The following is a 22312-nucleotide window of genomic DNA, read 5'->3' as shown; positions in this document are numbered from 1 at the left end:
AGAGAGAGCAGTGTTAAGTGGAGTGCCGCAAGGATCGGTGTTGGGACTGGTCCTGTTCAATATCCTTGTGAGCGACATTGCGGACGGGATAGAAGGTAAGGTTTGTCCTTTTGCGGATGATACTAAGTTCTACAACAGAGTGGACACGCCGGAAGGAGTGGAGAGAATGAGACGGGATTTAAGGAAGCTGGAGGAGTGGTCGAAGATATGGCAGCTGAGATTCAATGCCAAGAAGTGTAGAGTCATGCATATGGGGTGTGGAAATCCAAAATAACTGTATTTGATAGGGGGTGAAGGGCTGATGTGCACGGAGCAGGAGAGAGACCTTGGGGTGATAGTGTCTAACGATCTGAAGTCAGCGACGCAATATGACAAGGCGATAGCTAAAGCCAGAAGAACACTGGGCTGCATAGAGAGAGGAATATCTAAGTAAGATAAAGGAAGTGATGATCCCCTTGTACAGGGGAGTACTGTGTTCAGTTCTGGAGACCGTATCTCCAAAGGGACAAGACAGGATGGAGGCAGTCCAGAGAAAGGCGACCAAAAAGGTGGAAAGTCTTCAAAAAATGACTTATGAGGAGAGATTGAAGAACCTAAATATGTACACCCTGGAGGAGAGGAGGAGCAGGGGTGATATGATACAGACTTTCAGATACTTGAAAGGTTTTAATGATCCATGGTACACCAAGCTTCAAACACTTTCCAGACTCGAACATATGAGAGGGAAGTAGACTGCCACCTAGCCTGTAAAAGCGTAGTGATCACCGGTTCTGGATATCCTCTCCACTTCAAGCGTCGCCTCTCAAAAGCCAAGCCGCTAGACAAAAGCGATCTGCCTGGTCGGAAAATACAGGACCTTGACGGAGAAGTTGCGGAAGATGACTCAGGCACAATGGACCATCCACCGCTAGATTGACTAGATCTGCGAACCATGGTTGACGTGGCCATTCTGGAGCCACTAGGATCACCTTCCCGGGGTGCCTCTCTATTCGGCGCAATACTTTGCCCATCAGAGGCCACGGCGGAAAAACATAAAACAAGATTTCCTGTGGCCAAGGCACTACTAGAGGGTCGACTCCCTCGGTCCCGTACTCTCTCCTGTGACTGAAAAACCGAGGAGCTTTCGCATTGAGCCGAGTTGCCATCAAATCGACGTGATGTCCCCACCTTCTCTGGATGAGCCGCATCGCGGACTCCGCCAGCTCCCACTCGCCTGGATCAAAGATCTGACTGAGGAAATCGGCCTGAACGTTGTCAACACCTGCGAGATGAGAAGCCGCTAGCTGAACCAAGTACCATTCCGCCCATTGAAACAACTCCTGAGCTTCCAGTGCCACCCCCTGGCTCTTGGTCCCACCCTGACGGTTGATGTAAGCAACCGTTGTGGCGGTGTCTGACAGAACCCTGACCGAACGACCCCAAACGAGGGGGAGAAAGGTTTGAAGTGCTAGCCACACTGCCTGGTCTCCAACCGACTGATTGGCCACGAGGCTTCCACTGCCGACCTAGAGCCCTGGGCCGACTGTCACTCACAGACCGCTCCCCAACCAGAGAAACTGGCATCGGGAGTGAGAGCCGCCCACTCCATAACTTCGAGACTGACTCCACGCTGCAGATTGGAAGACTGTAGCCACCACAATAGGCTGTTCCATGCCGATGCATCCAGCAAAACCAGTAAAGTGGATGACTATACGTGAAGGCCCACAGTACCAACTCCAGGGTTGAGGCCATGAAACTCAGAACCTGTAAAAAGTCCCAGGCTCGGGGTATCTTCAATGCCAACAAGCGTCAAACTTGTGACTGTAGTTTGAGTATCCTCTCCTGAGTGAGAAATACCCTGCCTTGTCTCATGTCGAAATGAGCTCAGAGGTATTCTAGCTCCTGGGACGGCTCCAAGTGACTCTTCATCCGGTTGACCACCCAGGCGAGAGACTCCAATAGGCGAACAACTTTCTGAATTGACTGATGGCAGCCATCTAATGACTTCTCTCGAATTAGCCAATCATCGATATAAGGGTGCACCAACAACCCTTTGTGCCGGAGAGTTGCCGCCACCACCACCATCACCTTGGTAAACTTGCAAGGAACCGTTGCTAGACCGAGGGAATTGGAAATGTTGACCCAACACTGCGAACCACAGAAACCGCTGATGCTCTGGACGAATAGGGATATGCAAGTACACCTCCATCAGATCCAGGCAGGCCAAAATCTCCTGAGCGCGGACTGGCGCAATTACTGACTGTAGCATCTCCATTCAAAACCGTGGAATCTTTAAGGACATGTTGACCGATTTAAGGTCCAGAATGGGTCTAAATGTTCCCTCCTTTTTCGGGACAACGAAATAGATGGAGTAACGACCCCTGCCCCGTTCGCGGTACCGGGGCCATCGCTCCCAAACCGCGCAATGTCTCCTGAACCGCACGGCACTTTACTGAGAACCCGCAAGGGGAGACTAAGAAAAGGTTGCGAACGGGATGTGCAAACTCTAAAGCGCAACTGTCTCATCACTGAGAGGACCCAATGATCCTGTGTGATTTTGGTCCACTCCCCATAAAAATCTGCCAACCGGCCCCCTATATAGGGAACGGTGGAGTGAACCAGCCTCGCTTCATTGGGAAGACTGCTGCTGCTACCCCCACTGAGGGAGCTCTAAAAGATCATCGCATGCCGTGAAAGGACTGACCCCAATTCGAGCCCCACCACTGAAAAGGCTTTGGTGACTGCGACCCTACAGGACCTCTAGAAGGATGAGACTGACTGCTGTCCCTGAAGAGGGACCAGGATTGAAATGCCTGGCGATTCCTTGGCATGTCCATCGGCAGCTTGTGCACCTTCGTCTCAGTCAATTGCTTGATGAGCTGTTCTAGCTGCTCTCCAAACAAGAGACAACCCTTGAAAGGCAAGGAACCTAACTGGGCCTTAGAGAACACATCCGCAGACCAGTGATGGAGCCAAAGTAAATGTCTGGCTGCGACCGCCGAACTCAAAACGCGCGACAGCAAATGCACCAAGTCATACAGCGATTCTGTCACATTTTTATTTATTTATTTATTTTATTTATTTAGACTTTTTTTTATATAATGGATGTCAAGCATGGAAACATGCTTGACATCCATTAACTCTCTCCTCTCCAATCTCCATCTAGCACTTAACACATCGAAAACTGAAATCCTCATCCTAGCTAACCAACCCCTCAACTCAATCCACCAAATGACCCTCGACGCCTCACAATATCACACACTACCGCCCTGTGTCAGAGATTTAGGAGTAAGCCTAGACAATCAACTCTGCTTCAAATCCCACATTAAATCACTCCTAAAAGGAGGCTTCTACAAACTACAAATCCTCAAAAAACTTAAGCCCCTTCTCCACGCCCATGACTTCCGCACAGTTATGCAAACCACCATACTTACCAAACTCGACTATTGCAACTCCCTCCTCTTAGGACTCCCTGCCTCTACCATTAAACCACTCCAAATTCTCCAAAATGCCATGGCAAGAATCTTAACAAACACCAGAAAAACTGACCACATCACTCCCATACTCCAAGACCTCCATTGGCTCCCCATCACCTTCCGTTCCCAATATAAAACACTTACCATCCTCCACAACACACTACACAACAACAATTCACCCTGGCTTGAAGACATGCCACAATTCCGTCAATCTAACCGCCCCACCAGAAACTCCCTTGCTGGCACTCTCCAAACTCCCTCACTTAAAATTGGACACCTCACCACCACTAGGGATAGAGCCTTCTCCATTGCGGGCCCTACCCTCTGGAATTCCCTACCCGTCACACTCCGCTTAGAACCATCCCTGAGCCATTTCAAAAAAGGAATCAAGACCTGGCTCTTTAAACAAGCATACCCTAATTCCACCCAATCCTAGCCGATGTTTACCCATTATTCACCTTAATCCCAACCTAGCCTATACCCTTACCTGATACTTTTCAACCACCCCAGAACTTCCCCCCCCCCCCCCCCCCCCCTCCCCTGCAACCTTCCCCCCCCCCCCCCCCCCCCCCCTCTGTAACCGTCACTGTGTATCAAGTGCACAAGCCCCGCGCTACTGTAATCAAGTTCCACATGCGAAATGTGTCAAGTGCACATGCCATGTAACATTGTATATTAGTTCATTTGCATATATAACCCTAACCGAATGCAAATAGTTGTATCGCTGCTTGTTAAATATCCTCTCTTTTACTTGTGTACTCACCCAGTTACCCCCTCCCCTGTTCATTGTAATTTCCTTTCCTTCTCAGTTTTTTGTAAACCGACATGATGTGTCCTACGAATGCCGGTATAAAAAAGTTATTAAATAAATAAATAAATAAATAAATATACCGCGGCACGTTATAAACATCACCTCGGTTACTGACGCCTCCACGCGATCTGCATCCGATGTGTCTGAACCAGGAGGTGCATCCTGAAAATTCTGCATCCATCTCAGACATGCTCTCTGCATAAAGCCTGAGCAAACGGTGGCCCAAAGCCGCACTCTCAAAAACCCTCTTCTGATCCTGGACATTCTTGAGGGCTGCGGCCCCCGCCACCGGAATTGTAGTCTTTTTAGTGACTGCAGAAACCGCCACATCAACCTGCGGAAGTGCAAAAAGCTCCAAGGTCTGTTCTGGCAAGGGCTAGAACTTGGCCATAGCCCTATCTACCCTCGAACCGGAGTCCGGGGAATCCCACTCATGATCAACTGCCGCACCGACCTATGATACGGGAAGGTGGAAGGAGGAGCCCGAAGTCTGTCCAGAACAGGGTCCACACCATCCAATTCTGGAAACTCCAGAGAAAGTTTTAAACCCAGCTCCTCAAGGACCTGCGGAAGCAGAGGTACCAAATCCTCCCTCTGGAACAACTGGAGAATCTTGAGATCATCCCCTTCTGCCACCGATGGCATTCCTATGTCATCACCTTGATCCGGGTCCAGAGAAGCCAGATCCTGTGCTGATGAGCCCGGCGCTGCGCCTGCCGGAGGGGCCGGGACCTGTGAGCCCCCTGTTGGCCCCCCCAGAGCTGGGCACCCTCAGGATGCCCGAGTTCCGCGGCCACATATACCCTGTATTGGAACCCGGAGGCCGTAGACCTGGACCCTGAGGAGCCAGAGGCCAAGGTGACTTACCTAAACCATCCTGCTGCGCCAGATAAGCCTGGTGCAGCAGAAGAATAAAATCAGGTGAAAAAGGACACGATCCCGGAGGCAAAATGAGGATCTGGTCTCCCCCAGGTCCCTGAGGTAAAGGACCTGGATGTCTTGCCCCTCCGGAGAGCCCCTGCGCATCATGGGGTCTGGAATGAACTGGGGAGAGGTGGAAGATCTCCCTCCCCCTCCAAAGATGGTGGCGCACGCGAATCCGGGGCCAAACTGGCCGCTACTCCCGCCTCGAGGGAGCCGGCAGCTCCGGGGTCCTCGGAAGGTTGAAAAAATGGCCCGACTGCAGCAGCTGTGCGCTTATACAACCGCCGGCATTTAGAAACCCCCAGGAGGAGTGAGGGCCCTCCCCCCCCGAAATACACCCCAATCAGAGCCCTGACCGACTGAGCCGCGGCTGGGACCGCTCCACACACGTGACAAGCCAAGCCGCAAACCATGCCAGTAAATTCAAAAAGTACAAGAAACTAAAAACAAAATCAAAAACAATCGCCAAAAAAAAACAACAAAAAACTGGCGTGACCCGCGGCGGGGGGGGGGGGGGGGAGTCGCCTCAGAGCCTTACCCTTTAGGCAACTTCCTCTTCCTCTGAAGAAACTTTTTTTTTTAAACTTTAACAACTTAAACAGTGACAGGAAGATTTCCTCCTAAGCTGAAAAGAGCTGTCCAGCGCAAATAAGCTTTCTGAATGAGGAGGAAATCCCCTGAAAAGAAAAAGAAGAAGAGCTGGAAGCTGCACGATCGGCCTTGTGAGGCTAGGGATCTGGACCACCAGATGTACACCCCACGGCACCAAATTGGACCTTAACTGGTCCACCTCAACCGAACAAGGAATGGTTCCACAAGGGAGGAAGGCTCACCGAAAAAGAGAAAAAACCTAACAGCAAGAGTAAAGAAAAAAGACTGCAGGTTTATGCACCAGCCATCTGCTGGAGACAGAAAAATACTGAGCTACTGCAGGTGGCACCAGGGCTTTTCAAGCAGTGTCAGCGAGGCTTTTCTCTGTCTCCATCTGCTGGCAGGGATGAATAAACCCAGGAGTCTGGACTGATCCGGGTAAGTATAGGAAATAGTGAATAAAATGGAAAAGGTCATAATGCCACTGTATCGCACCATGGTGACATCACACCTTGAGTACTGTATGCAGTTGCCATATTTCAAAAAAGATATAGTTGCACTAGAGAAGGTACACAGAAGGGCAAGCAAAATGATAAAGGGGATGGAAGGCTCCCCTATAAGGGAAGGCTAAAGAGGTTAGGTCTGTTCAGCATGGAGAAGACACCTGAGTGGGAATAGGAAAGAGGTTTATAAAAAAATGTGAGGTCTAGAATGGATAAATGTAAATTGGTTATTTACTCTTTCGGATAATAGAAGGACTCCATTAAGTTAGTAAGTAGCACATGTAAAACAAATCAGAGAAAATTCTTTCACTCGAGGCACAATTAAGCTCTGGAATTTGTTGCCTGAGGACGTGGTTAGTGAAGTTAATGTAGATAAGTTTAAAAAAGGTTTGGATAAGTGTTCTTGGAGGAGAAGTCCATTAACTGCTATTATCAACTTGATAGGGAATAGCCACTGCTATTATTGGCATTAGTAGCATGGGATATATTTAATGTTTGGGTACTTGCCAGGTACTTGTAACCTGAACCTGCCACTGTTGGAAACAGGATGCTGGGCTTTATGGACCCTTGGTCTGACCCAATACGGCAACTTATGTTCTTATGTTTCTAATTGTATTCCGTTACAAAAATGTCAATTAAGGGGAGACCTCATAACTAAAATATATCCTCTGCGACTGAGCAAACAAGAGGCTGCTTGTGCGGACAAAACACTCTGCTCAGTCAGTCCACTAGGGAGTTGGCAATCTCTGTCAGGTAGGTAGCCTGAAGGTGGGTGTGATGGTCTTTCACCCACTGCCAAACTTTGCATCACTTCCCAACAGAGGCTCCAGAAGCCCATGCCTCCCTGCTTGTTGAATAGAACATGGTGACCTGGTTGTTCATTTGGATCAGGATGCTCAGGCCCTGAAGAAGATTGCTCCTAGTTCCGGATTGCTCAAAGCTTGAGATTTATATGTAGGCAATGTTCCAATATGGACCAGGTGCTCTGCATCTGGCAGGACCCGGTGTGAGCTCCCCAGCTGGACGCTGAGGCATCCATTACTAGCATAACCTGATGGAGTGAATGACGAAGGGACATGTCCTCTGTGAGTTTATGCGGTTGTAGACACCAGCAGAACTCTCATTTCATTATTTCCAACAGGAGAATGATGGTGTGGAAGTGTTGGGTCAATTGAACGTGGAAAGATTGAGTCCACTAACTGCTGAGACCCCACTGTAAGCAGCGGATGTGAAGCTGAGACAAAGGTACAGAAGGAGATCCTTAATTAACTGAAGTATAGCTGCTCTCTTTGGTGGAAGATACACTCTATTGTATAGAGTCTATATAGGCTCCTATGAACTGAATCTACTGAATTGGAGCTAAGTCTGTTTTCAAAATTTATGAGAAATAGGAGGGTACATGTAATCTGCCCGGCAGCCCTCCTTTAATGGTGACATGGGTTCACCCTTCCACCTCCCCTTAGTGACTCACTTTCTGGTATTCCCATCCTCCCCTCCTGGTCTGTGGGACCGGCGACCAAGTGACGTCGGTGTATGGGAAAGGGAGCAGTCGGCTGGCTATGACATCACCACAGATCTTTTAAACCTGCTACCCTTTTTGTTTTACATTATCTCTGGTGGCAGCATGTTGGATGACAGCATGCTTTTCAATTCATGTTCAGGATACAGCCAAATCTTATGGGTTGCTTCCAATGGAAGGGGAGCACCATCACAACAAAGGCCGAACCGGAGAAGGAACGGTGCTTCTCTGAGTGATCAGACTGGTGTGGCTGCCATCTGTTTAGTGGAGCTGCAGAATTCGGCAGAGGGGATCATGAAGGGGATCAGAACATTGAGGACAGGCAAGCAAGCGATCAAAGCAGTCGGTGGGGGACAGACGATCAGAGAAGTGAGCACGGGCGAGCAATCAAAGCCATCAATGAGGCTAGGCGATCAGAGAGGCACACATGCAGGTTGGACAAGCAGAGTTGGCAGGGCTGGCCGGCAAAGAGTAGAATACTTGCAAAGAGCTCCGCTGGTGGGAAAAAAGCCACCATTATGGCTGACTCAGCACAGGATCACAGTCTGCATTCCGGCATACTTTAATGACTCCTTACAGTCAGGAATGGGCCGCTGGAAGGGAGAGCCAATTAAAAGGAAAGAAGTGAAGAGGTCACACTACCGGAGTGGCTCCTACAGCAACACTTTCAGGCAATTCGGAACAAGAGCAGGAAGCACAGAACACCAAGCATGCACTGCAGGCACAATCTACGCAGACTCAGGTCAACTTGGAGCCCAACAAGCAGTCAGAATCTTTTGCATGCAGGGTCAACCCCTCATTGTCAGGTCGGCAGTGTGGTAGGATTGGGCAGGGCTGAACAGTAATGCCTTCTTTCATGGTCCTTAATGGGCACCTGATTCAGGCTGGCCTTATACCCCACACATGCAGCAGATGCCACAAGCAGCCTGGACCTGGGGTTCTAGTTCAGGCAGTCTTTCCAGCAAGGCATCTAAGGCCATGGCCATGCCTCAATGGGATCCCTCAACGTACCTTGGGTATTCAACTAGTCCCTACCATGCTCCACACCTGCTGCTTGGGCTCATGGTGCTATTCTGCAGAGCACAACTCATGGAACAGTTTCAAGTATGGGATCACATCCAGAGACATCTTCAGCCAGCAGCTCACTCACTGGATACACCGGCCAGTACGCACCTCAGCTCGCAGGGTCTTCAGTGTTAGATCTTGGAGACATGGTACAATCGCCAGAAGTAGGAAGGGTGGAACCACGAATCGCATCAGCAGGCTCTGCAGATGACCCGGGCATTGGAACTATAATAGGTGAGTCTTCCAAGGGAACAGGCAACATGGTCTGTTCTGGTCCAGAGGTGGCACCAGCAAAATTAGGTAGACCAAAAGGGAAGGTGAAGCACTAGAACATGTCAGTCTCTAGTTTGGGTAGCACTTCTGATTCATCAGATTCTGAGAGCTCCCCTGAAGCTTGCCCGAGTAGGCAGAGGCATCCAGGGGTCCCCAGGTGTTCCCTACCCTATCTCAATTGGGGGAGGGTACCCATGGCACTTCGTAAGAACATCAGAAAGTGTACCTATATTGATATTTTCAAAATCATGGCAAGGAGGAGGAGGAGGAGGAGCGGGAAAAAAAGAGGAACAAAAGAGGGAGTGACCTAACCGGCCCTAATAGGAAGTTCTCTAGGAATATCATTAATTGGACAAGGGTATTTTTGAGAATAAGTGTCATAGGCCAGGAAGACCCTGCACAGTATGTTCCCGTGTTGAGCTATGCAGCTACTATTATTGAGCAGACAGAGTATGATGGTTGTGCATGGCTCAATTATGATGAATACTTCCGGAGCAAAATGGAAGAGAAATGGTTCATGTCCTGGTGAACTAGGACATTAGTTTATGGCTTAAGCAGACGGCCAATAAGGCCTCGGATACAGGGGCGCCTACAAGGCCTTCTCCAAAATGCAGGCAGCAAACAGCGCAGGTAGTGGGGAAAGACTCAGGGTGCACAATACAACGCTTCCTGGAGATTTAATAAATCATCATGCACTTTCCATGATTCCATGTTTAAGCATGCCTGTTCTATTTGTTCTATCCCACATCCCACGACTAGATGCCTGAGGAAGCTCCAGGAGTTCTACAAAATTAACATGGATTTGACTAATTTCTCAAGGCCATTTCCCCAGTGAATGTCAGTGATGCAGTACTGGCTGAATCTTTATCCCAGAAGGAAGGAGGCCCAGAAGTTGACGGACTGTTTCAGGGAAGGGTTCCTTCATCCTCTTCCAGGACCCATTTAACCCCATCAATACCAATAAAGCCACGCCATTGGTATAACAGTCAGATATCATACAACAGAAGCTGGACTAAAAGCTGGCAGACCTATTTTGCCACCCACCGTTTCACAAGATGCTTTCACCATTAGCAATCGTACTCAAAAAGAGCCAGGCAAATTTTGGCTTATACAGAACTTGTCATACCCACAGGGAGCATCAGTAAATGACTGTTTGCCAGCAGAGGAACACAAGGTTTAATATACATCCTTCGACACTGCAATAACCCTATTGCGAGAATGTAGACAGAAGGCAAAAATTGACATTGAATTGGCATTCCGACTCCTTCATATGATTCCTTCCAGTTTTCCTTTGTTGGGTTTTAAGTTTTGCGGCATGTACTATTTCAATAAGTGCATGCCGATGGGGTGTCTCATGTGCATACTTTGAACTCTTTAGTTCCTTTCTGCATTGGATTTCTGTTAAAAGATTAGGTTTGATAAACATCATCCAATACCCTGGATGATTTCTTATTTGTGGGTCAAAGGGACTCACAGGCATGTGTCCTTTTACTCCACACATTTAGGACATTGCCAGGGAATCTGGCATGCCTCTTGCTCATGACAAAACTGAAGACTTGTCTACAGTAATTAAATTCTTGGGAATAGAGTTGATTCGGTCAATATGGTATCAAGGTTGCTTTGCTGTAGCTCCAGTCTCTGATACGTCATGCCTTACTGGCTAAAAGGTTGACATTGACCTCCATACAGTCTCTCATTGGCAGCCTCAACTTAGCCTGCAGGGTTATTCCTATCGGGAGAGGGTTTTTGAGGAGATTAGTAGCAGCAACTACAAGTGCCCGTAAACTTCATCAGAATGATGAGATTGGTCAAAGATGACCTGGCTTTGTGGGTCTCTTTTCTGAACAATTTAATGGTGTTTCCATATGGCAGGAATTGCCTGTTTCCAGCTGAGATATGTTCAGATGCTTTGAGTGGGTGGAGATTCGGTGTATACTGTCAGGGCTCCTGGTCTGCCACTCCTTGATCCACGACCATATAAAAATATTCCGCTATATAGCTAGGCTCATGCTGTATTTATATTAATGTAGAATGAGTGACCATCACACAGCACCCTTACGACTCGTGGCTTGTTTGTCTGAGCCTTTTCAAGCACTGGAGAACGCAGACAGGTAGCTTGTGGCACCAAAAAACGTAATTAACAACTTCATCCGATAGTAAATTGACCTCACTTTCTCAAATAAACCTATCCAATGCAGTTTTCAGCTGTGAGTTCCCTGAAGGAGGAGTAAAAGAAGTAACTTCGAAACACTGCAGTGTCGGAACAATCAAGCATCGCTGCAGTGTGGACAACTTGTTTAAAGATAAGTGCACTTTATATAGCCCCCAGGGGAATACATCAAATATTATAGACTTCATACGAACATTCACGTGACCTATGATTAAAAAGCCCCAGCGCTTGAAAAGGCTCAGACAAACAAGCCACGAGTCGTAAGGGTGATGTATGATGGTCACTCATTCTACATTCATATAAATACAGAATGAGCTTAGCTATATAGCGGAATATTTTTATATGGTCTCGATTCAAGCATTTCCTGCTATTCATCGGGTATCTTTAGTTTGCTCCTTGATCCATGGCATGGGTTGAAGCAGGAATGATACGGAACATGAGCTTCCTCAAATTATTTCCCATTTTAGTTGTGATGCAAAGAACTCCTGGCTCTCAGAGAACGAGTCCGATCTCTGGAGGCTAGAGTGGCAGACATGGAGGAGCTGAGGCAGACAGAGAGGTATATAGATGAGACCTTCAGGGACATAGTAGTCAAGTCCCAACTTCAGACTGGCAGCCCTGGTGCTGCCTTGGAGGAAGAAGGTCTCATGATGGGAGAGCACCAACCAGGTGCAGCAGGAAAGGATCCTGTAGCAAGGACCTGCTCTCCAGGTGATGCATTGTCCTTTCGCACTGAGGATATCTCCCCAAGGCCTACTGCCCAGGAGGGAAGGGTTAGGTCGGCCGTCATAGTTGGTGATTTGATTATTAGGAATGTAGATAGCTGGGTGGCTGGTGGGCGTGAGGATCGCCTGGTAACATGCCTACCTGGTGCGAAGGTGGCGGACCTCACGCGTCACTAGATAGGATTTTAGACAGTGCTGGGGAGGAGCCGGCTGTCGAGGTACATGTGAGCACCAACAACATAGGAAAATGTGGGAGGGAGGTTCTGGAAGCCAAATTTAGGCTCTTAGGTAGAAAGCTTAAATCCAGAACCTCCAGGGTAGCATTCTCTGAAATGCTCCCTGTTCCACGCGCAGGTCACCAGAGGCAGGCAGAGCTCCGGAGACTCAATGTGTGGATGAGACGATGGTGCAAGGAAGAGGGATTCAGTTTTGTTAGGAACTGGGGAACCTTTTGGGGAAGGGGGAGTCTCTTCCGGAGGGATGGGCTCCACCTTAACCAGGGTAGAACCAGACTGCTGGCGCTAACCTTTAAAAAGGAGATAGAGTAGCTTTTAAACTAGAACAAAGGGGAAAGCCGACAGTCACTCAGCAGCGCATGGTTCGGAGAGAGGTATCTTTAAAGGATACTAATGATGTTCAATTTTTGTGGTTAACATCAAAGTATGATACACCTTTCGTCCAAAATCATCTAAAGATTTATAATCTTTACCAGGTGGCGAATTAGCATGGAGTTTTGATCGCTTTGCCTTGGAGAAGGCAGACTCAACAACTATGGAATTATGAGATAAATGACTAGAGTGTAAAGTGTAGAGTTTCACATCCTAAACTTTAATCTGTTTTTCTGGATATTGGACCTGAAGAGAAAGGTTTTTCCCAGATCTTGTGCAGAACTGAATTTAAAACTGTATGAGGAGGTAACGCAGTAGGCTCTGGTGGCATTTCAAAAATTTTTAGAATCCCCAGAACTTCAGATCTGGGATCCAGAATTTTACCAGTTTCTATGTTTAGAAGGGCACCCACCTTTTCAACAAATTTTGCATAACTTAAGTCCTCCGGTGGGGAATATGGTTCCGGAAGACCCTCCAGAGGGTCCGAAGGCATACCCGTGGACTGACTTGGGGAAGAGGTGGACCACTGAGAGGCAGGGCTATCGGACGCTCCTGGTGTGGAGATTCTGTAGGTGGTTGAATAGGTTGTGACGGACCCGGTGCATCCATTGGTAGAGATGGAGTTGAAGCATGGTTTGTAAATCCTGGAAGAATGTATTGAGAGCCTGAGAAATCTGAAGCAAAGCCTTGGATGCGAGAGGAGGCTGCGGTTGTAAAAGAAGCGGAGACAGATGGTCCAGAGATGCTATCTTTTTAGGCTCCTGTGGGTCTCCCTGGGGGTCCACGATCTATTATGAGATGAGGATAACAATCCGAGAGTGAAGCACCACTGACTGAAGGAGCTGCAGAGGATCTTAATCCTGAAGATATTTCAACGTCAACTTCAGATTCTTCATCTGGTTGACTCGAGGCAATAGAAAGGAAGGGATCCCAAAGTATATGTTTGGTCTTCTGGGTCTTCTTTTTTGGCTGTTGCACTCCTGGGAGCATTTGCTTCGAGGAAGGAATCGTCTGCGCCGTTGGTATAGGCTGTGCCGGTGCTTCAAGCGGCAACGAAGCGCCGTGTTTTACAAGTGCTTCGCGGTGCGCCAATGCACCGTGGTGCCTCGATGCGCTGAGGAGACGCTTCGGCTCCTTAGTTTTTGGCGCATGAGTAGGAACGGGAACAGGGCCCTGTATCCCGCAAGGCTCTTTTGGGGATTTATGAGGCATAGCCTCGACCCTTTACTTCGGCGCTTTTGGAACTTCAAACCTGGTCGCTGTATGGTGGTCTCCTGGCTCCAGCGAGGCAGCTCTCTTCAATGTTTTCCTGGCGAGGAATGCGTCGATGGTGATCTGAGGCTCGCTACTCTCGCAGCGCGATGCCTTCTGGTCTGGGGAGACATCCGACCACAGTCTCTGCATGAGGCTTTGTCATGCTCCGGGCCCAGGGATATGTAGCAATAATTATGTCCATCTGTTATGGACATAATTTTGCCACACTGGCAGTATTTAAAACCGTATGGCTTAGGAGCCATCACTGCCAGAAAAAGAGCAAAAAAGACGAAAAAAAATTCGCAAAAAATGAGACGAGGAGTGAGAGTGAAAAAACCCCGCGTGCTATCGGCTCGCGAAAAAAAAGAGGCTGAGGAGAAAAAATGGATTTGCGCAGGAAGACGACCGCGCAGACGCACAGAGTTAAAAACTCTGTCACTACTAGAGAGAAATTCCGCCTACTCCGGTCACCTTGATGCTCCCAGAAAGCAAGGCTAATTCAGCCTACTATCAATGGGAAAAATATTTTCAGGAGATATTGAATTTATCCAGCAAAGAATTGCCTACGATTGTGAAAGCTTATTTTCTATTTGGGCCAGCACAGAGAAGTGGAGGAGAGTCAGAGGACAATGGAGATCGAAGGAGCGTCCAGAGTCATTATCCCCACTTGAAAATCTTTCTGGATTTCTTGAAACTACCCAGGAGGAACAAATTGAAAAGAGAGGTATTTCTGATGGTATTTCTGATGGTCCTAAAGTGTTTTTTTCGTAATAGGTCTAAGCTATACTTAGGAGGGTCAATTTGGATATATTCGGACATTATTAGAACAACGCAGTTGCGTAGAAAAAGATTTCTGTCCTTATGTACTAGAGCTCGTCAATTAGGTGCGAAAGTATTGATAAAATATCCTTGTAAATGTATACTAAATATAGAAAACAATAAGTTTGTATTTATGGAGCCTGACCAACTGTTGCTTTTTTTTTTAATTCAAGGAGTGAAGGAGGAGCTGATCCACTTAATACTACAGGCATTATTTAGATAATCCTGCGATTCTCTTTTTTCTTAGTATCTGCTCTTTAGAAATATTGCTCCAATTTAAAGTTTTGTTCTCCTCATTGCATAGTAAAAAGGCAAGGAGACGTGAGATAGAATTTTGGTATTATGTTTATTGATTGTTAAAGCTTTGTGAAAATTGAAATTTAAAATTTAATATTGTATTGACTATATAGTATTTGATTTCTTTGGCTAAAAAAATTGTAATGCCTTGTCTGGATTTTAAGGCGTGTAATAATAATTTGTTAACTTTAAAATTTAATAAAAAAAGAAAATTAATAAAAATTATTTCTTATTGTAGCTCTAAATTGCAAAAAAGTGGAAAAAAACAATCGACTATTAGGCACAGTTGTTCTGAAATAATTCAGTATTGAATGGGTTATCAGACTGTGTCAAGAATAATAGCCAACTTTTGAAAATGAATAGGTGTGCTTAACTTAATTTACGGGCCCCCAGCAAAAAAGGAAAAAAACCCAAAAAAAACACAGAACACAGTGAGCTGTGAGTGTGACTGACCAGCCTGTATTTAAATGTCCAGAAAGCAGTAACGTGGACATGGGGAAGACTCATGTATTTAGGAATAATTTACTCTACCAGCCAGCCTGAAATCACTTCCAATTCAAATCCATATCTTGCAACATTCCCATCTGCATTCTCAGGTGATCAAGAAACTAGATATTGTCTGCATACAAATATCCTCTCAGCACCAAAGACCACATTAATAGTCCCAGAAGTTGCAAGAAATATTAAAAATCAATGGCAAGAGGGGAGAATCCTGTATAGAATACCACATCTAGCAATAGGGGAGAATTCTGCAAAGAATTCCACATCTATCCAAAGGTACTTGAGATAATATCTCCATAACCACTACTTGCATTGTTCTGTTCTTTCAAAATGTTAGTTACTGCAAAACCACGCCTTGCAATCTACAGCAATCTAACTGATCTAATTCCAATAACTAGCTCCATCCCCACCACTGGGTGAGAGAGAGAGAAGTGATGGCACTGACCTTTCTCTCCACGCTTCTTCCGCGAGCGATCTATGTGGTCCTTCAGCTGGATGCGCACCTGGCGCTCAGTGGGTTGGTCCCGAATGAAAGGGTACTTCAGAAGTTGGTCCGTTGGCGGACGGCTCAGATAGTTCTTAATCAAGCATGTATCGATGAAATCAATGAACTTCTTTGACCTGCAGGAAAAACAACAATGAGATTCCTTTGACTACTATTGCACTGCTACTACCAATCTCACTGTATATAAACAAGTACTGAGCCTCAGTAAAAAAAAACCATAGACTGGGACATTTGCAGAACCAGCACTGGGAGCACACAGCTGTGACCCAGAGTCTAGTACCACTGCTATCACTAATCTCACTGAGCAAATTCAGGATCATAAATAACATTTTCTTTTCCTTATGCAACATTTTCCTTATGCAACATTTTCTTTTCCTTATGCAACATGCCTATCTCCCTAAAAGCAAGTTTGCTTACCGCAAACATTGTTTTCCATGGATAGCAGGGTGGATTACCCATATCGGGGGACGTCCCTCCGGTCCTCTATAAGTGGTGGAGTTCCAAAAGAACAGAGTTGAGCTCTGTATGCCTGCCTGTGTACATCACCATGTGGCTCCCAGCCTGCATCAGTCTATCCAAGCTTACAATTGCACAGTCTGGAGACTGTACGGGGAAGTGGGCAGGTTAGCATGGCTAATTCACCCTATCCACGAAAAACGCCGTTTACGGTAAGCAATCTTGCTTTTTTCCACAGATAAGCTGGTTGAATTAGCCATGATATCTGGGGAGTCCCAAGCTGAAAAGTTGAGCACTCCCTAGTGTTGGAGGTGATGTGTAATCGATTCCGGTTCTTGCATGGCAGCGTGCTCAACCTGGAACCCCTTTGTAGACAGTCTCCCTTGTTGTTCCCACCAGCAGAATGGCTCAACCTACCAACGCATCTGCAGTTGCTTACTGGTTGAGGCAGTTATGTGTCATGAAAGTGTCTAATGAAGACCACGTGGCGGCTTTGCATATGTCCTGGATAGGCTGCCATTGCTCTGACCTAGTGAGCCTTCAGTGCGGAAGATAAGGTTTCCACTCTTTTATCGTAACAGAACCCGATGCATTGGGAAATCCATGATGACAACATCCTTTTGATGACTGGAATTCCGGGGGCATTTGGATTAAAAGAGGCAAATGGTTGAAAAGCTCTGGAGTTCGACTGTACGCCGTTTGAAATACGCTAGGGCACATTTGCAGTCCAGTGTGTGAAGCCATTTTTCTGCCTCCGATTGGTGCGGCTTTGGAAAGAAGGTCGGTAGCATGATTGTCTGATTAAGGTGGGAAGGCTGACACCACCTTGGGAAGAAATGATAGGTGAGCCTTTAATGTCACTTTGTCATGGTAAAACTCCGGGTATAGTGAATAATGGACTAATGCTTGTAGCTCACTGACTCTCCTTGCTGAGGTGAGTGCCACTTAGAAAGAGGGCCTTCCAGGACCTATGTGACTGCCATCCATAGGTTCGAAGGGCGGGAGCATCAACTGTTCTAGGACCAGATTAAGATCCCACGTCACTGGTGGCTTTTTCACCAGTGAGCGCAGCTGGAGAATGCCCCTCAAACCTGGAGACAAGCGGGTGGCACGATACTGGAGAGTCATCTTGAAGTAGGTGGTAAGCTGCAATTGCTCTTAGATGCACTCTGACGCCATCGCTAAGCCTGTTTGGTATAAGGAATGAAGATTGTGAAGCAGGCACTCTGGGGGGCATGAGAAGGGGATCAAGTCCTTCTCTCCGCACCACCTCAAGTATTTGGCCCACTTGGCTTGGTAGTTCCTTCCTAGCTGAGTGCTTCCTAGAGGAGACTAGTCCTGAATTGGTCATGGTAGATCCAAGTGTGTTAGAACTGTCCTCTCAATTTCTACGCTATCCACTGGTGGCGGAGGCTGTAACCCCCCCTGGCTTTCAGCGGTCGGATCCGGTCATGTCCCAGGAGTCGTGTTTGCCCAATGGATTAAAGAGTAGGTGAGCACCTCTCTACCCCCTGATCGCCCACGGGATGGGGAGAGTGAGGGGAGTGCGGCCCAAGCCTCGCCCTTGAGCAACCCTTGCTCTGCTCGGTGCAGGGGTATGGTTAGGTCTGTCTCTCCCAGAGCTGTGGGCATAGCTGCTGACTGACAACAGTTGCTGAGGTGGTCAAAGTGGCTTGTCCTTCTCAGGCTGCTGAGTCCTCTGGTGTCGCTGTACATGGAATTTCTGTCCATAGCAGAGTATGTACCCTGGAGCTTCCCCTCCCTGCTTATGGTCTCTATCAATTACCACAACCAGGGCAGGTCCCAGGCAAGCGGTTGATTAACGGTAGATCCCCGGGACATTTCCAGTGTGGGCAAGGGTGTCCTGTGCTAAAAGTGATGTCCATTGGATTGGAAGTAACAGCATTGCCCATAGGTATGCGGGCTGTGGACCTTCTGCCCCCAGAAGGTGTAAATTTTATAAGAACATACGAACATAAGAAAATGCCATAGTGGGTCAGACCAAGGGCCCATCAAGCCCAGCATCCTGTTTCCAACAGTGGCCAATCCAGGCCATAAGAACCTGGCAAGTACCCAAAAACTAAGTCTATTCCATGTTACCATTGCTAATGGTAGTGGCTATTCTCTAAGTGAACTTAATAGCAGGTAATGGACTTCTCCTCCAAGAACTTATCCAGTCCTTTTTTAAACACAGCTATACTAACTGCACTAACCACATCCTTTGGCAACAAATTCCAGAGTTTAATTGTGCGCTGAGTAAAAAAGAACTTTCTACGATTAGTTTTAAATGTGCCCCATGCTAACTTCATGGAGTGCCCCCTAGTCTTTCTACTATCCGAAAGAGTAAATAACCGATTCACATCTACCCATTCTAGACCTCTCATGATTTTAAACACCTCTATCATATCCCCCCTCAGTCGTCTCTTCTCCAAGCTGTAAAGTCCTAACCTCTTTAGTCTTTCCTCATAGGGGAGTTGTTCCATTCCCCTTATCATTTTGGTAACCCTTCTCTGTACCTTCTCCATCGCAATTATATCTTTTTTGAGATGCGGCGACCAGAATTGTACACAATATTCAAGGTGCGGTCTCACCATGGAGAGATACAGAGGCATTATGACATTTTCCGTTTTATTCACCTCTTGTCTCCTGGGAGAGGGGCAGCATGGGGATCAATCCCCGTGATCCCACTGGAAGGGGAGTAGATGGCAGGTGGTGCTCCCACAAGGCGCTTCATGGATCTTTCCCGTCTTGAGCACAAATTTCTCCCGGTGTTGTTGATCCTGGGAGCCTATTTGAGGTTTCAGTATTGTTGACAATAGACCAGTTGCCCCTTAAACCCTTGCTGGAGCTTGGAGCTGGTTGGGTCCTCAGAGGTCCGTTGCTGGCACGGGTTGCATTGTCGAGCGTGATTCTGGGATTACTGCAGCACCCTGGACAGTTGGTAGGATTGCGGGAGAAAAAGAGGGTAGGCCCTACCCCCCTGAGTTTGCATCTTCAGCCTCCAAGGGGTTGAATAAAATCTCCTCCAGAGTTGTTTCTCTCCTGGGGAAGTCAGACTGAACTGCAACATTTTGTTCTTTTAATTGAGTCACTGTCTCCCATAGCTTATCACCAAAAAGGTTATCGGGGAGGCAGGGAAAATCAGCGAGCTTCTCATGGACTTCTTCCCTGATGGCACTCACCCGTAGCCAGGACAGGCATCTGGCCGCAATGGCTCCTGTGGAAATCCTCGCTGAGGTGTCGAATATTTCATAGATCATGCGAAGCAAATTGTGCAGTCCTTCTTGCATCACATGCAACTGTGTGTGTGTGTGTGGGGGGGGGGGGTAATTGCTATCCGGGTCAGCAACCATCACCACCGGCTTTAACGACTGAAGGCATTCATATAAATATTGAGTGATGTAAAATTGATGCTGTTGAGTCTTCGCATTCAACATCACGGCCTGGAATGAGCGCTTGCCAAAACTGTCCAGATACCTATTGTCTTTCCCCGGAGGGGCACTCGCGTGCAGCCGGGGTTTCTTTGCCCTCTTAATGGCAGATTCTACCACGATAGAGACATGAGGAAGCTGCACCATACTGTAAAAGGGTGATTCTCGCATCCTGAATTTCAGGTCAGTTTTGCACAAGGTTGCCGCTCCTGACAAGGGAAGCTGCCATGCCTCTGCTCTAGGGTCCAGCACATTCTTAGTTTCGATGTTGAGGGTACTTCCCACCTTCTCCATGAATTTATAATAGGAGAGATCTTCTGGTGGAGAGATGGGCCAAGGCAGTTCCTCTGGGGGATCTGATGGGTACCCCGTCGAAAAGTCCGGTGACAAGGCTAGTGACTCGTATGGAGATATTTCTTGTGGCTCCTCCTGTGGGGGAGTCGTGCCTGGCCGTTTGGACCTTCCTGCCCATGGCATTATTCCAGCGAGGCCAAGAAATGCATCAGCACTTGTAATATATTCAACATCGCCTGTGCAGCCAAAAAGCCCTGTGCTCCCTGAGGGGGTTCCCTGAAGGGGTCCCCTGGGAGGTATTGCCGCTAACAATGTCCAAATTTGAACCTCTTGGGCATATCAGTTCATGCTGTATGAGGGGACCCCATTTATTCCTTTCCTCCAGTGGCTCTTATAGGTGAGATCCCTTCTGCCTTCGCCTTGAGGTCGACGACAGGTCTGAGAAGATCTTGGATGATTGGGATGATCCCGTTGACCCCTGAGCAGACTAACTCCACATCTGACAGCCCCTCCCAATCTGGGACAGGGCTCCGTGAAGAAAAGGTGGCTGGGTTGTAGGTGACGAACCCATATCTGCAACATGTGGGACCCGATGGTCTGCAGGTCTCCCTTGTCCCGCGGGGTATGCATGGTGTCCCCAACAAGGGTTGGTACGTCGATGTGTAGCTTCATCAAGTGACGCTCAATGTTTTGATTTCTCCTCATGGTGGCCCTACTTCGATGCACATGCGATCTGATGCCTTGCTTCGCGTCAATGCTTTGATGCGTCGGGTGCATCGACCGCAGCTTGCCTGGGTCTATGGAGTTATTGCTTCTCCGATGCTTCCTGCGTAGAGGCGGTTAAGGTGCACTTCCACGGGGCCCTATCATCGCCCAAGGGTCCTACTAAGCATGCCCTCTTTTCCTTCTCTCTCAGGGGGTCCCGGCTGGGCCCTGGAGAGGACTGGGTGGATCCCTGAGCAGACTGTGCAGTATGGGGTGCTGCACTGCCTCCATTCAGCTTTTGAATTTTCGCTGCTCTCTGCTGCATGCCCTCAAGGACATGTGGCTGCAGTCCCTGCAGTTGGCCTGGTCATGGTCGGGCCCTTGACAGACATAGCAGAGTGTATGCCCATACGTTATCGACATAATCTTGCCACAGTGGCAAGATTTGAACCTAGATGGTCTTGGCATCTTCACTTCGCTGTCTGAACCCATGAGGAATTAATTCCTGCAGTTCCAAACAATTTAGCAGTGAGAGAGACAGATCTGTGTGCAGCCTGCAACTCAGTAAGAACAAGATTGAGGTAGGTTGGGAGCCATGTGGTGATGTACACAGGCAGGCATACAAAGCTCAACTCTGTGTGCTCTTTGGAGCTCTGCCACCTAGAGGACCGGAGGGATGTCCCCAGATATCATGGCTAATTCAACCTGCTTATCTGCGGAAAATTATAATTACTTCCATCAAGTCAGACATAGGTGTAAAGAGGAAGGCATATCTGTTATTTATCATAACAGGTTTCCTATTATAAAACGTACCAATTCCAAGAGCTCTCAGGGTGAATTTCTCTTTCTTCACCTCCACAAAGCTACTCAACTCAATATTTAACTAATCTATCAACACCCATCTATTGACAACCAAGAACTACAAGACCTCATCATCTTAATCAATGAATGTTTCATTAAAAGTTCTCACCTTATTCTTTTAGGAGACTTTAATCTTCATGTAGATGAACCCAATAAACTCATGGAATCTAATTTTTTTTTTTTTATGGTCATGCAGGATTTATCATTTAAACAATATATCTTGCCTACAAATAAACATGGCCATATCTTAGATCTACTCTTTGCTTCAAATAATATTCAAATTCCAAATAATTCTGTTCAATATATTCCATCTGGTTGGACAGACTGTTTTCTAAATACCTTCTCACTAAATTTAGTAATCTCTCACCACAAGCCTATCAAACAAAACATCCTGGATAGGAAAACTAAAGATAATTTAGTTCAAGCCATTACCTTCCCTTCAAACTTCTCATCCTTTTCTTCAGAACCAGTTTCCATTTGGAATCACAATATTCAATCAGGATTAAATAAAATTGTCCCTCTTCAACAATTATCACAGAAATAAT

The 22312-nt window shown here is 47.3% G+C and overlaps 1 protein-coding gene across 1 annotated transcript in view; it reads right to left on the bottom strand.

Moving 5' to 3' along the window:
- LOC115078196 (misshapen-like kinase 1) overlaps nucleotides 1-22312 on the bottom strand; it is a 1532819-nt gene that overhangs the window by 936845 nt on the left and 573662 nt on the right. Inside the window, 1 exon segment of the mRNA XM_029580940.1 lies at nucleotides 15961-16136. Within this exon segment, the coding sequence (XP_029436800.1) occupies nucleotides 15961-16136 (176 nt within the window).

This window comes from Rhinatrema bivittatum, chromosome 16, assembly GCF_901001135.1.
Source record: "Rhinatrema bivittatum chromosome 16, aRhiBiv1.1, whole genome shotgun sequence".
NCBI lineage: Eukaryota > Metazoa > Chordata > Amphibia > Gymnophiona > Rhinatrematidae > Rhinatrema > Rhinatrema bivittatum.
The sequence above is the reverse complement of the archived record's forward strand: the minus strand, read 5'-3'. Positions and strand labels throughout refer to the sequence as shown.